This window comes from Lepisosteus platostomus, chromosome 2, assembly GCF_059453375.1.
Source record: "Lepisosteus platostomus isolate fLepPlt1 chromosome 2, fLepPlt1.hap1, whole genome shotgun sequence".
NCBI classification, from domain to species: domain Eukaryota; kingdom Metazoa; phylum Chordata; class Actinopteri; order Semionotiformes; family Lepisosteidae; genus Lepisosteus; species Lepisosteus platostomus.
Genome location: NC_142612.1, coordinates 4,680,134 through 4,694,072, shown reverse-complemented (window position 1 = coordinate 4,694,072; position 13,939 = coordinate 4,680,134). Strand labels below are relative to the sequence as shown.

The window sequence follows — 13,939 nt, the reverse complement described above, 5'->3', positions numbered from 1 at the left end:
TAAGATGATACACTACTGTTGGGTCAAAGGCTAAAGTGTTTAACCACATCTCTCATAGGACTTGAAAAAAAACCTGCAATCTACATCCTTTATCCTAAATTTGTTCTGTTTGTGTAATGCATTCCAGATCACAGAAACTCACGAGAAGTGCGACACATTTAAATAATTAAATAGACATATTGCACAAGAAGCAAAAGTAATTAAAAATCAGTTTGTATACTTTCGATTAGTATGTTCAGAATGACTAAAGCTGATCTTATTTAGCCTGCTTAAATGGATATATTATAGTTAAACAGTGTATTCATGTTGTTTCAATTATATATTTAACTAAAGACTAATAACCACTGCTAAATGGAAAGGAGATGGCACTGCTGATAAGTCATTGCTTACACAACACGAACTGTGTCTTTACTTTACAAGGCAACATTATCCAGATGCATTTGAAACAAACTGCACTATAAAGATATATATTGATCTGAATATATAGTTACTGTAGTTACAGGTGTATCTGTACATGTCTAATGATAAAAGGGAATGCAATATAACTAATGGAACAATGTACAAGGATTCAGATCTTTATGCTTTTGGGGACATTTGCTCATATTAATTGACATCATGTTTTCATAATTGTCTGAGATCAATACAGAATGTAACAAGTTGACATACAACACTGAATCAATATTTTAATCTCAGCTGAATTTCTGATTTACAACGTTCCTTGTTTACGCTGAATTATTGTTAATCAATGAGTATTTAGTAAACAGAATTGCACACCCTCCATAGTTCTGCATGCTTACGGCTATACAGCTGTCAGCGTGAATGGAGGGAATGAGCTTTTACAATTTCCTGGTGTCTTAGGGTTCAGTAGCCTGAAGCCCATTATAGTTTATTACTCAGGCCCATATCTATGGATACAACACAGTTCTTTGCTGACTTGTTAAAACATTTATATCTGTGCTGCTATATTTACACGTTCTGGTGTTCATTCAGCAAAGTAATTAAAACTCAGCCATAAGCTGCCTTCTACTTGACTATCAACAGACAGCTCTGTATTTGCAATGCGGACCATCATCTGCTGCCTAAGATGGCTCAGGGGTCTGATTTACTGAAATATTACAGCAAAAAAGTTATTCTTTTACTTGTTGAAAGTGAAGAAATATGGCTACGCGGTGCACTGGCAGACATAAGACTTAAGACTGACTGCCTAAATTAAGAAAAGGTATTAAATCTTAATGATTGTGAAGGTTCCTTGTAGACGTCTGGATTTTGAAGTTTCCTTGCAATGTTAAAGCTTTATAACCACTAAGAAGGAAGCAAGTTCTGCAGTTTCTATTTGGAGACTTTTACATTGGAAACATCTTTATTTGCTTTAATGTTGTCATAGTGACCTGTTATGACTAAGATCTCCATCTTTCTTTAAATGGCTCAGTCCACAAATGTTATGTCGTTCCCTTAACTAGGTCATGGTAATGGACGTTTAGAGTGGCTGCAATTCAATCTAAATTAATTCAAATATTTTCTTAAAGTTTTATTTCCCACATTTGGAAATAGCAGGTGCAAGTTATTGTTTACGCTGGGAGGAAATGAAGCCGTGTGCTCAACTGTTGTAATGTTTGATACAGTAGGTCTATTCACAAAACATCTCTGCTACACACAGAAAGACTTAAAATCACTCTTTCGTGAACTATATGCTTCTGAATGTTTGATATGCTGATTCACTACTAAAAATATATTTTATCCTACACAAACTTCATATATAATTAAATACTGGGTGCAAAAAGCATTTGTGCACATGTATGAAAAACAAATTTAAATGTCAGTAATTATGAAAGCAGATTGTTCACATTTATCAGTTCTCTAGTGTGTAATTACTGTAATGCAGCCTTTCTGCATGCTCTGCTCCAGTGTTGGGATGTGTTAATGGCTGCTGATCTCTGCTGATGTTTCAGGGCTTTATGATGGAGTTAACATCTCACCAAAGCAGTGTGGGGAAGGTGCTGCAAGCCGGGAGCCAGTTACTGTCGGAGGGAAGGTTGTCTGATGATGAGGAGAATGAGGTTCGAGAACAGATGAACCTCCTCAACACTCGATGGGAACATCTTAGGGTCACCAGCATGGAGAGGCAAAGCAAGTATGTCACAGAATTAATAAAAGCTATTGTTTGAATGTTACAATATACTTTTTTCCCCACTGGCATTGAATTGGATTTACTTGTCTTTTTAATAAAACCTGTTGAAACACAAAAATGCAGAACATTAGTATCATGAACCGAAACAATTAATCATGAAGAATAAAGATGGCTGAGTTACTTACATTTCTAAGTACAATTCTTGCAGTGATGTTTGGTGCAAAGGCCTGAGTGGAAATGCCCCATCTGCAGTGTCTTTTTTTCTATAAGTGGAGAAAATAATTATCTTTACAGCTTGACATCAGTGAAAAGTACCTCTTATCACAGTAAATCAAGAAAAATAAAATGAGCATCATTGTTCCTCATTATGATCATGAATCTTGTTTTCTCTTGTAAATAAAAGTACAGAAAGACAGTTATACCTTATTAAAAAATTATCTTTTTGGCAGAATGTGCTTTTTACTATTTGTTTTGGTAGTAGCTTGTACTGTATGTATGAAAGACCTCCTGCCAACCTATGTATTCAAGGGTCCACTTTGCCAAAATCCTCTTTCCTCTAATTTACAGTAGCTGTGTGTTAATTAAAAAACAAGGATGGGAAAGCAGCTACAGTATCATTACCACTCCTCTCCTTTGCTCCAGAGCCCAGAGACATGTATTAGAAATGCAGCCATCATTTGTTTTCACTGTTGTTCTGAGGAGCAGCTTCTTGCTGATGGCAAGTTTGTTGGATTCATGCATCAAGCTCAATGTCAGCTGCACCTGGATGGGCTTAGATGTGTTCCTCATGGGTGAAAACAAACAAAGGCAATCCAAGAAAAAGTAGAAAGGCTTCTTGGATTTTTACTGCCAGCCTCCTGGCTTTATTTAGATATGAAGCAAACTTCCGCCGACAGTAGCAAGATAAATCCACTCAAACCTTGCCCATGCAGAAATCTTCGGTTCACACGATTTTCACAATTAGAGATCTTAACTTTTTTCAATATACAATATCCAATCGTTTACTTTACGTTAATAAAAATGCATGCAGTGATTTCTTTGAAAAAGCTCATAGCATGCTTCTTTTTAACTAAGTTCATTATTATCCATGCTGCAAGATCTGTACAAACCTAAAGGATACTAGTTTGTAGCTTACTCTTTTAGATGCTGATTTACCACAGCTGAAGTTGTTGCTAGTACATTTGGGGTCACAGGCTTCACTGCAGAGATCTTACCAAGGATAGAGTTGGAAAATGCAGAAAACTACTGTAGATGACAAAGTGAGAAAGCTAAAGGAATCTTGAGAAGATTTTCAAGATATTGAGAAGATGTGGTAAACCATGCTAGCTCATAGTAGTATTGTTACGTCGGGCCCATGGATGGAAATAATGTAATAAATGGAAATAGAAGAAGGAATGGCAGACAACTGAGATGTGCAGGTAAAGCAGGCAGGAGGGGGCAGACAGGTCTGAGGTGGAGTCAGGAAGGGTTGATGGGTGATTAATGGTAGGAGCATCTGGAAACTGGAATTGGAGGACTGGAAACTGGAAAAAAAAACCACAGGATTAACTCCTGGAACAGAGAGCAAACACACACACATGTTAGTGACTCAATGTCTCACTGAGGAATGGTTTGAATATTGTGTGAGGTTCCCTAACGAGGCTGATGAGCTCAGCCTGACCTCGTTAGGGATGGCCCTGACGAGCTCCTTCCGCGTGTGCAATGCGCCGTGGAATTTGATGGACTTGATGCAGGAGCAGTGGAGCTCGTCAGGGCATCACAAGTACGGTGAGGAAATGAGCTCATGGGAACAAGTTCTTTAGCACAAACTGTCAGAAAAAAAATCTGTTGTGTTCTTGCCATTTCAGAAGGACGGAATGTTGCAGAACATGGGCCTAAAGAACAAAAAGCAGCTTTTGGAAGTGCTGCCCTGAGGCCTGCTAGTCAAATAGAAAGAGAATTGCCTTAACTGACAATGATTTCACTGTTGCTCGGATAAGATTGAATGAAATTCATCATTTATTAGAACGCTGGCTCACTTTCATGACAGTGGAAGGAAGGATGACAGGCGACGGAGGCAATGTGGCAGATCTAGGTTGTTTCGTTGTTATTAGCCAATGGATTGGTGGATCCCATCCAGCTATTTCATGAAGGAAGCCAGGGTATCAGCTCGCACAACATAGCTGAGTAGCTTGTTCCAGATGCTTACTCAACACTACAGTATATGTAAAAAATGCCCCCTGTTCTCAATTTTAAATGCACTTCCCCTTCCTACCTCTTACTTCCTTTACCTTTCTATTGAGCCTTAGAATTAATATGATCACTCTTTCCTCAAATGAGTCCCAGAAGACCATCCCAGGGATCTGTACTAGGATCACTATTCTTTCTCATTTACTGTGTATTAATTGATCTAGATTCTGATACAGTTTGCAAACTAACCACATTTGCAGATGATCCTGAAATAAGAGGAACACTGTAAAAGCAGCACATTAAATTTAAAAAGAGGCAGCTAAAATTCTAGAGTTTGTACACAGCTGGAAGCTTAAGTTTAATGAAGGAAAAGTTCAAAAGTATTACACATAGGTAGTAAAAACAAGCTATAAATGCAAAATGGAAAACACTGAAGTTTAAACAACTGTGAAAAAGACAGTTATTTTTTTATGTTAGCAAATAATTTACATATTTAACAATGTCAGCATATGTAATACAAAACACAGAATTTTAATCAATTTAATCAATTCAAACAAACCATTATGTAGGTTAAAATAGCACAATACAAAGTAAGACCTCATTTCAGATATTAAGCAACATATTGGTCTCCACTTAAAAAATATATATTGTTGCTCTGGAATCAAAGAGCAACAAAATACATTCTAGAGATGTCCATTATCATTATACAACGGTTTCTGGAAAAAGCAACCCAGCCATGTTGTTGAAGCTGAAACAGTGGTGTCAGATCGTTGGATCAGTTAGCTACCATCTACAGTACCAAACATTTTTATATTCTTATGGTTCCAGTTTTAGAGTTACAGTATCTTTTTAGTAATATGTGGACCAAAATTGTACATAGTATTTTAAACGAGGTTCCTGTAGAAGTCATATCTGCAGTAAATTCGTATCCTCATATAATGTATGATGCAGTTATTAAACAGGGAAACTTGTTTATTTTTCTTAGTACAGCATATAGAGTACACTTGTTAAAGTTTCAAGATCTGCAGCACTCCAAACAAGCTTAACACATATAAAACCACTCTCAAAAATTCTTCACACAGTGTTTCGAAGGATGAAATCAATAAGTCTTTTCAAAAGTAAGGCTTTAGAACCACAAGATAATGAGGCATATGAAGTAACTACTGGCTCTTCTGCCCGATTGGAATCATATACTTTAACACTTCTTAAAAACATAATGTGCATACAACCCCAATAAAACAGTTTTCTGCTGTCTTTGAGATAGACAGACAGGCGTTAATTAGAATAGCTAATGGACCTTTCATTGTTTTATATTTGTTGATTTTTGCCTTCTCATCTTTGCACTGCTAATTATCAGGAAAATATCTGTATTCTCAGAGGAGTCTGGTTAAAAATAAGACTCGGCATAATACTTGCTGTGTCCTGTGGATTTCTTGACAGTTTCCTCCAGGAAAAAGCATGTTGTCCAAATACAAGATTAATAAGGCAGCATGGGGTGGAATGTAATGTTTAGAATTTGGACTCCTGCAGGACAGTGAACAGTGCATTTTAATAATTTAATTTTCTGATGGAAAAAGTATGAAAATCTCTGTGAAATTAGTGTATTGTGAAATGGTATTCTGGCAAAGGCAAGCTGAGAGTGCCCTGAGATGAATGAAAGAATAAGCTTCTCCTCATGAAACCTTTTTTTAGCTGATTACGAAGCAGAGCAGAGAAAGCATTGTTATATTTGGCCAGGAGGCACACATGGAACTGCTGTAATCAGTACGATCCTGTCCTCCCTGAAAAATGAATATTGCATGTGCTTCCACTTTAAACTTATATTGATTAACTGTATTATTTCAGTTTATCTAACAGACAAGATAAATTAAATTAAAATTGTTTTGTCTATTTATGGTTTTTAAAGCTGCATGAATGAACACATTACTTTATTGTGATGCATTTAGTAGTGGAGTGGGACTTCAACTCATAACTTTGTTGCTTTAACCCTTTATTTAGTTGTTTATATACAGTATAAAGTTTGGATACAGTATAACGTTTTATGGCTTGAATTTTTGTTTTTCTGTTAGAAGAGGACATGCTTGTACATTTCAACAGTTCTTGTTTTGATAGCTGTTGCACAGCTTTTTCCATTAGGACCCTGAATTCCCAGAGGTCTGTCTGTGGCTATGCTGAATATACCCATGATGAGTATTTTGATGATGTTAGGTTGTCATACGAATGGTTTATCAGTGATTTACATTCATAGAATAGTGATTCGTTTTTTTCTCTCTGAGCTGCAAACTGACTCAAGAGAAACAAATACCTTTTTCACATGTGGTGAAATTAAGAAAAGTGTTTTTTCCAAACGTTCTAAAGAAAGCTTTGCAAAGCATACACCTTGAATTTTGCCAAGATTCATTTTTTTACTGAGTACAATTAACATGTGGTTCTCCGGGAACTGAGCTCTGACCAGCATCTACTGTACTTTGATTCCACAGCCTGGTGTCTTTTGACAGTACTGTACCTTGCAATACCACCAGGCTAGAAGCCCAGATTCAGATTTTATAGACTATTTCTACTGCTGAAACCTTCAAGTTAATAAAGGGTTAAAATAAGGTTATTATAAAAGAGTTCAAATAAGCTTCACTTCTCTTGTGACTTACTGTACTACTAGAGATAGCATGAGTTGTTTTTTTCTTTATTACTGTACTGTATTTTACAGTGCTGCAGCTGAGATAAACAAGTGTTGGTTAAGTTCCCTCTGATTATACTTATTTGTATAATCATACAAAGCAGAGATTCCTCAAAAGTGATGCACTGTTAATAAAATGTCACACGTTTAATTAGCGCCAAGTGGATTAATTGTTCTCTGAGCTACTAAAGCTCCTCTTTGCCTTAAATTGACTGCTCCTCTTTAGATGCCGTGGTTCAAAACAAAACTCCACTGATTTACTGACACTTCTTTGTGAAATGTTACTCTTTTATTCCCGATGTCCATTTCTATCGGTGGCTCCTGCAATGCCACGCTGTCGGGGTGGCAGAGATGAATTGGCTGTCCAGAGTGAAAAAAGCCTCGGCCTTCAGGCGGACTTGTCTGTAAATGAACAACCCGCTTGTCTTAGTGCCAGAAAGCTCAATCATCCCCTTTCCTCTCACGATAATACAGTCCTAGAATTTGATGTGTTCTTCAGTCATCTGTCGCTCCCTTTCCAGCTGATGGAATCCCTATCACCCATCATGTACTCTGACATTCTGAGCACCATCAACTTCAAAGTGGAGATTTAACACTGAACTGTGTAACTGCAGAGTAATACGGGGCTAGAGAATATCAGACTGAGGTCTTCCTGGGCCATGACAAATATCAGTAGGTGACAGAGTTGAAGGACCTGTAACGTACTTCACTGTGCAATGGACCACTGCTTATTTTATAAAAATATATGTAATATGAATGTTGATGTGTGTAAAATATATCATTGTCTGGTAGCCAAATGTATAGAGGCAGCTGTGTTAAATAGGCTTTGTCAACATGTGGCCTGACATTTTGTCTGGATGTGAAAAGAGCACATTAGTTCCCTTCAAGCAGGGTATAGAGCACATCATTATCATGAAGAAAAATATAAGCGTGCATTTTCAGTTATGGAAAAAGGTATCACAAATATGTCAGTGCTTTGACATATAAAGGCAGCAGGCTGCCTTTATTAACCTGTACTAGTGCTCCTTAAGGGAAGATACAAACAGCTTCACATAGGAATGACTTTAGTTTTATAAATTGTTTGTGGGAGAGGACTTACTGAAATTAAGTTATGTCATAGAACATGCCATAAAACTCCCCTCTTAGTTATTTGCCTGATGAATAGGGGGTGTTAGATTTAAGTTTTCTTTAAATATATTTCTGCACAGAATGTAAGCAAAACCTAAACACTGCTGAGTTCAGTAAATTAAAGAATTGAATAGTGACTTATTTAAATTTATTGTTTTTAAAGCTGCTGTAGTCTGTAATTACCAAATAATTTTTGTCTCAGTATGTGGATATTTACTCAGACATATTTCCCAGTAATTTATTCTGCTTTCGTTCTGTGGCTATGATGTACCTTTAATAGTAAATATAAGCCAAGATATTATTTTGTTTTCTCTGGGGAATCCAAAACTATTTTTTCATTTAATTTTGCTTGAAAGCTTGATAACTTAATCCTTAATCCTCAATAATAGGTGTATCTATTTCGGGAATGCAAACATGTCAGTTACAGTGTTCTTTTAATAAGCTTGCCTTCCATGCAGGCATAAATAATTATTTTAAGGGACGTTTTTATCCCTGTACTTTTCAGATTGAGAGAATATTTTTGCTTGCTTATCCAATTCTGATATCCCAAGTTTGACATTCTTTGCACCACAGTGAAATTAATCTTCAAATTCTGTGCTGAACTGCATTTATTTAGGGTTTGTATGCAAAAATCAGTGCACTTTGAGTGACATGAGTTAATTCATAATATAAGTGCCTGTCACCTCCTTTCCTCAGGCTACATGAAGTTTTAATGGATTTGCAGCATCAGCAGCTGAAGCAGCTCAGCGATTGGCTGGCGGTGACAGAGTCCAGGGTCAAAAAAATGGAGACACAGCCCCTTGGACCAGATCTGGAAGATATTAAGCACCAAGTAGAAGAACACAAAGTATGGTTGTGCATTATTCTCATTCGACTACACTGTCTATTGAAGGCAATTTGATATCAGTGCACGTGGGAAAAATAGGAGGTGCATCATCTTTCCTTTTAGTGACAGAAAGAGAACATCAACACTTACACTACCATGAGCTTCCCAATGCCCGTGTCTTTTATGTTCATGCAATGCACAGTAAATGATCTCGAAACTCAGTTGTCAATGGAAGATCGCTAGAGAGATGACATTATGTAGTCTTGCACATCATGTGCTGGGTATATCCAGCCCAACAGGGAAAATGAGCTGCATGGCCTCCCCTGTTTTATTCCTTCTTTATTTTCTTGAGTTCTTATGATTTGGAATCTCAATAAAAAATGGCACTGCTGTAGATACAGTAGAACACATGACAGATTAAACTGTTAAACCTGAAAATTGTAATTGTGCAGTCTTGTTATTACTTTCCCAAGCACAGAGTCCCCACTGATTAGCCAACCCTTTACAATGTGCATTTATTTTAATGTGTACATGGCATTGCCTTTTTCTGTAGTTACTCCAAGAAGATCTGGAAATGGAGCAGGTGAGGGTCAACTCATTAACCCACATGGTTGTCGTGGTGGATGAGAACAGTGAAGATGGCGCCACCGCAGCCTTGGAGGAAAAACTGCAGGTATTGGCTCTTCATACCAACATACAGTAATACTTAGATCTTTATCATGATGAATTCTCTGCATTTGGATATTGATTTTAATCCCAATGGTTTTCAAAGCATTTTTTAAATACCACACTCGCTTTGTCCCCCTCCCCCTGTTCCAAAAATTCCCCTGCTTGGTCAGATGTCTGGATCTTATCTAGACAACATTTCCAAAACTCTCAATGATGCAGATTCTTGAAGATACAACATAGCTCAGTCTGCTCCCAAGAGAAAAAATAGTTCTGCCTCACACTATGTCAAACAAACATGTCTGAAACGCTGGCAAAGAAAAAAGTCTTTCCTTTTTCTTTGCTTTCCTAGTCCTGTTTCAGAAAAAAACTTTCCTAGTCCTGTTTCAGAACAATAGCTATTTAGAGTGTGCTCATAAAGTTCTGATTTAAATTCTAGGTCTTTAATTTTTACACCAACTGCATTTGTTAAAATGAGAGAAATTATGTAGTGTAGAAAATTGTGTGGTTTTGCTCCTAATGAGGCCTTCTATTGCATCTTGTAAAATTGAAGGACTACTTACTGAGCCTTGATTAGAAAAAAATTGATTTTCAAAATGTTCAGTTTGTATTAAAATGTAACTTGAAAGGGTTTAGGCTGTTTAACCACTGTCTTAAGGGTTTCTTCGGACCTTCTTCATGTATCGTGTTAGAGAGATATGCAGTCTCAAAGAACTATTGTCTAATAGTTCAATAATGGCAGAATGTCCAAATCCCAAAATTAAAACAAAAAGGGGTTAGGATGGGACAATAAAATTCATTTTAGAGTACAATTCATTACATTAATAAGACATATGCATTAAGCACTCACCAAGCATCAACTAGCTCACAGTCAGATGTATTGTACATGTGAAAAGAGCAACAGACGTGCAATTATTTGACGGGTCATACTGCATGATCCATCTAGTACTGGATTAAAATCATATTGGCACATATTCAGTTATCATTAGTTCATAATGATAGTCAGAGAGGTCCAATACCCCTTTTGCCAGTGAAGTAAAGACATCTGGGTCAGCAGTTGTAAGGGCCACAAACCAAAATAAAACCATGAATGCAGTCTTTCTTTCTCCATTACCAACTACCTCAATAACAGAGAATAGAGAGTTATAGTGCATTAAAACCAAAGCACCATGAATAGATACTTGGATAAGCTGTTTCCCATCCTATGTAGCACGAACAGAAGTTGTCTCTTTCTTCCCGAATGTTATGTTAATTTCAGGGTTAATAAATAAGGATGTAAGGCAGAGGGTGATTGATATAAATTATAGGATTGTGTAAAAGTGGAAAGTAGTGATAGTTGAGCATCTTCCATTGATGTTACATGATCTTCCATTACCAGTTTTATATAAGTCATCAATAATGATATTTTAATAAAAAAAAGTCTGTATGTGTTCTCCCACTATATCTGCCATTGTAGGAAGACCATACAGTAACAGCATATAAAATTAAGGAACAAGTAATAGGTGTATTCCATGCTGAAAAAAAGAAGAAAGAAAACACAACATTTTGGCCATGGAGCCTTCTTCAGGTGTGAATAAAATAGCTAAAATGATTTTTAATGTTGAAGAAAAGTGATTCTCATTGAGTCTGAAGGCTCCCTTATGGCAATACTGTACAGTAAGTGTTTAAGAAAAGTTAAAAAAAAAATGTTGTCATATTAACAATGAACCAATTTAAAAATGAAGCCATCATTTCAGTCAGGGTTTTTTATTACAAAAAGGGATATAAGTGATGTTCTCATTAGAAAAGACGCTCATTAAAATGAAACAGAAAGCCTTTTTGCTCTTGTGAGCTGCCTCAGTATGTCCTTAAGTTGCAGGTCAGCATTAGGAAACTGTAACAGCTTTTTCACATTACTCTGCGTTCCAATCATTAACAGCTTCACTGGCAGTATTAGAAAAGAGATCGGGTGCTTGTCTCATAGTACTGTACATGGTTTTGTCTGAAGAATGATCTCTGCTTTCAGCACCTGGGAGAAAGATGGGCAGACATCTGCAGGTGGACGGAAGAGCGGTGGATTCTTCTGCAGGAAATCCTGCTCAAGTGGCAGCACTTCACTGAGGAGCAGGTCAGGTGCTTTCAGGCTTTCCGTTCCTTCCTGGATGTACAGTACAACCGCTAACAAACTGAGAGAGCAAAGAGGTGGGGCATGTCGCCTCAGCAGGTTCAGAGATGTGCTAACATGTTTAGAAATATTCTTGTTAGAGTCAACAAAAGCATTAGAGACTGGCTTGTATTGGCTGACTATGTGGAGATCTACTGTATGTGGAGAAAAGCTATAGAGAAGAGAGAAAACACAACATTTCGGCTGTGGAGCCTGCTTTGGGTGACTCATATATGACTACACACCCGAAGAAGGCTGTGTAGGTATGGTGAGCAAAAATTGTATAGAGTATGGTGTATGGTGAAATAAAATTAAAAGTCTTCCAGATGAGGAACTAGTACATTGTAGACCAAACTTAAACATAACTTCCCTAGATTTTAATTTCATACTTTTGCTATGTACCCAAGCATTCTGTTTGCTTTTTTATTCCTTCCTCACGTTGTCTTGTTGAGAACATAGATACATTTACAAGAACACTACAATCATTTTTGTGTCTACAGTGCTGTACCCTCCTAGTTTTTCTAGCTACAGTATACCACAATCTAAATCGTTGATAAAGATCAATAACAGCTACCCTCTGAAAATAGATCCTTGTGTCCCACCAAGATTCACATCTGCATACTAAGAGGTCATGCTCCTTAGAGATACTGTAACATGCTCTCTCCAGTTTTTAACCATGTGCCTCATTGTGCATATTTTACCATGGATTCCTGTGTATTTGGCAATCAATCCTTTAATGAGGGAACTTGTCATAAAACATATTCTGTCATGAAACAGATATCTGTCATGTCACATACTTTAGTGTTATCAAACATTTGCTTGTTTGAAGAATTCTAGTAACTTAGTTTGGCGAGATCTTCCCTTTCCAGGCTTGCGTTGGTTGTCTCTAAAAACAACTGTGTTTTCTAAGTATTCTTCTAATTGAGCTCTAGCTATTGTTTCTGTAACTTTACCAGTAACAGAAGTAAGACTGATTACTCTGTAGTTTCCTTGTTTCCTTGTTCAATTATTTCCTCTTTTGTGTGGATTGGTGTTACATTTGGAATTTTCCAATGTTTGGTTACGATGATCCCATTCTAAGTGGGAGCTGGAATATTCTACACTAGCTACAGTTTTATGAGTAGCACCCTTGATTTCCTTAAGTATAAATACCATCAGGTCCTTTGTTTTATATTTTTGTCCTAGCCCCAAAAGAACCATAAATCATCAATTGTCTTTTCTTTATGAGCATAAAATAAAACAAAATGTTTTCTCCATATCGATGCTTGAGGCTCTTCCACATTAACACAAGAACTCCTACTGTTGTTATTTAAGTGTTGCTATTACTAAAACAAGGCTTAGAGAACAAAGCCATTTACAGTATATGTATATATATACTTTCATACTGTATCTTCATTTCATATGCTTGTACGGAGTTCTATACCAAGAGATGTCCAAATATTTAAATAAATCTGGAGCCTGAAATTAGATAATTAATGTATTAACTGGCCTAAAATTGGACAGTTTGCTTATTATATAGCTGGCGACCTTAGATAATGCATAAATTAGCCAAATGCCATTCATAAATTTTGTAATGTCCTTGAGACAATAAAAGCTCCAATGCAATTTCAGAAACTTCTTTTACGTTTATGTGATGAAATTCACATAATATGTGCTGATTTTCTTTATATTTCATAATTCGGTTGTTCTTACGGAAACACTGTGAAATGATGCAGACTTCATTATGTACCAGAAGTTGAAAGGTCTGGAGATTTGTTTTAACATTGTTTTTCTCCCTTCTTGTTTTCTGTATGTTCTTTTCTCTGCAGTGCCTATTTGATGCCTGGCTAATGGAAAAAGAAGAAGCAGTTAACAAGATCCAAACTAGTGGTTTCAAAGAGCAGCAGGAGATGGTGGCAAATCTGAGGAAATTAGCGGTAAGCACTATAAAAAGTCATAATAAATGGCATATCGTTTTTCCTAACATTGAAGAACTGCCAAGCAGCAGATTGATTTGATCCTCGCTAAATCTCACAGGATAATTTTTCTTAGGAAATCTTTAGAAAAATAAGAAAAATAAGGTTGAGTTTTGAAATCAGAGGGGTCATTTTAGAGTTGTTAGGAGCAAAAACTGCAAGCAAAGAAAGCAATATGAGCTGAATATTTTCCTTCCTCTATGTAGGTGTGTGTTTATATTGATTTTTGTGTCAGTACTGTAGTTGCAGG

General features: G+C 36.7%; 1 protein-coding gene across 13 annotated transcripts in view; it reads left to right on the top strand.

The window, feature by feature from the left end:
* Positions 1–13,939, top strand: part of dmd (dystrophin) — a 728,682-nt gene that overhangs the window by 250,259 nt on the left and 464,484 nt on the right. For all 13 annotated transcript variants that reach the window (XM_088646795.1, XM_088646880.1, XM_088646889.1 and 10 more), the window contains 5 exons: positions 1,950–2,131; positions 8,796–8,946; positions 9,479–9,598; positions 11,597–11,698; positions 13,543–13,650. In XM_088646795.1, coding sequence (XP_088502921.1) covers positions 1,950–2,131; positions 8,796–8,946; positions 9,479–9,598; positions 11,597–11,698; positions 13,543–13,650 — 663 coding nt within the window. The remainder of the gene's footprint in view (positions 1–1,949; positions 2,132–8,795; positions 8,947–9,478; positions 9,599–11,596; positions 11,699–13,542; positions 13,651–13,939) is intronic.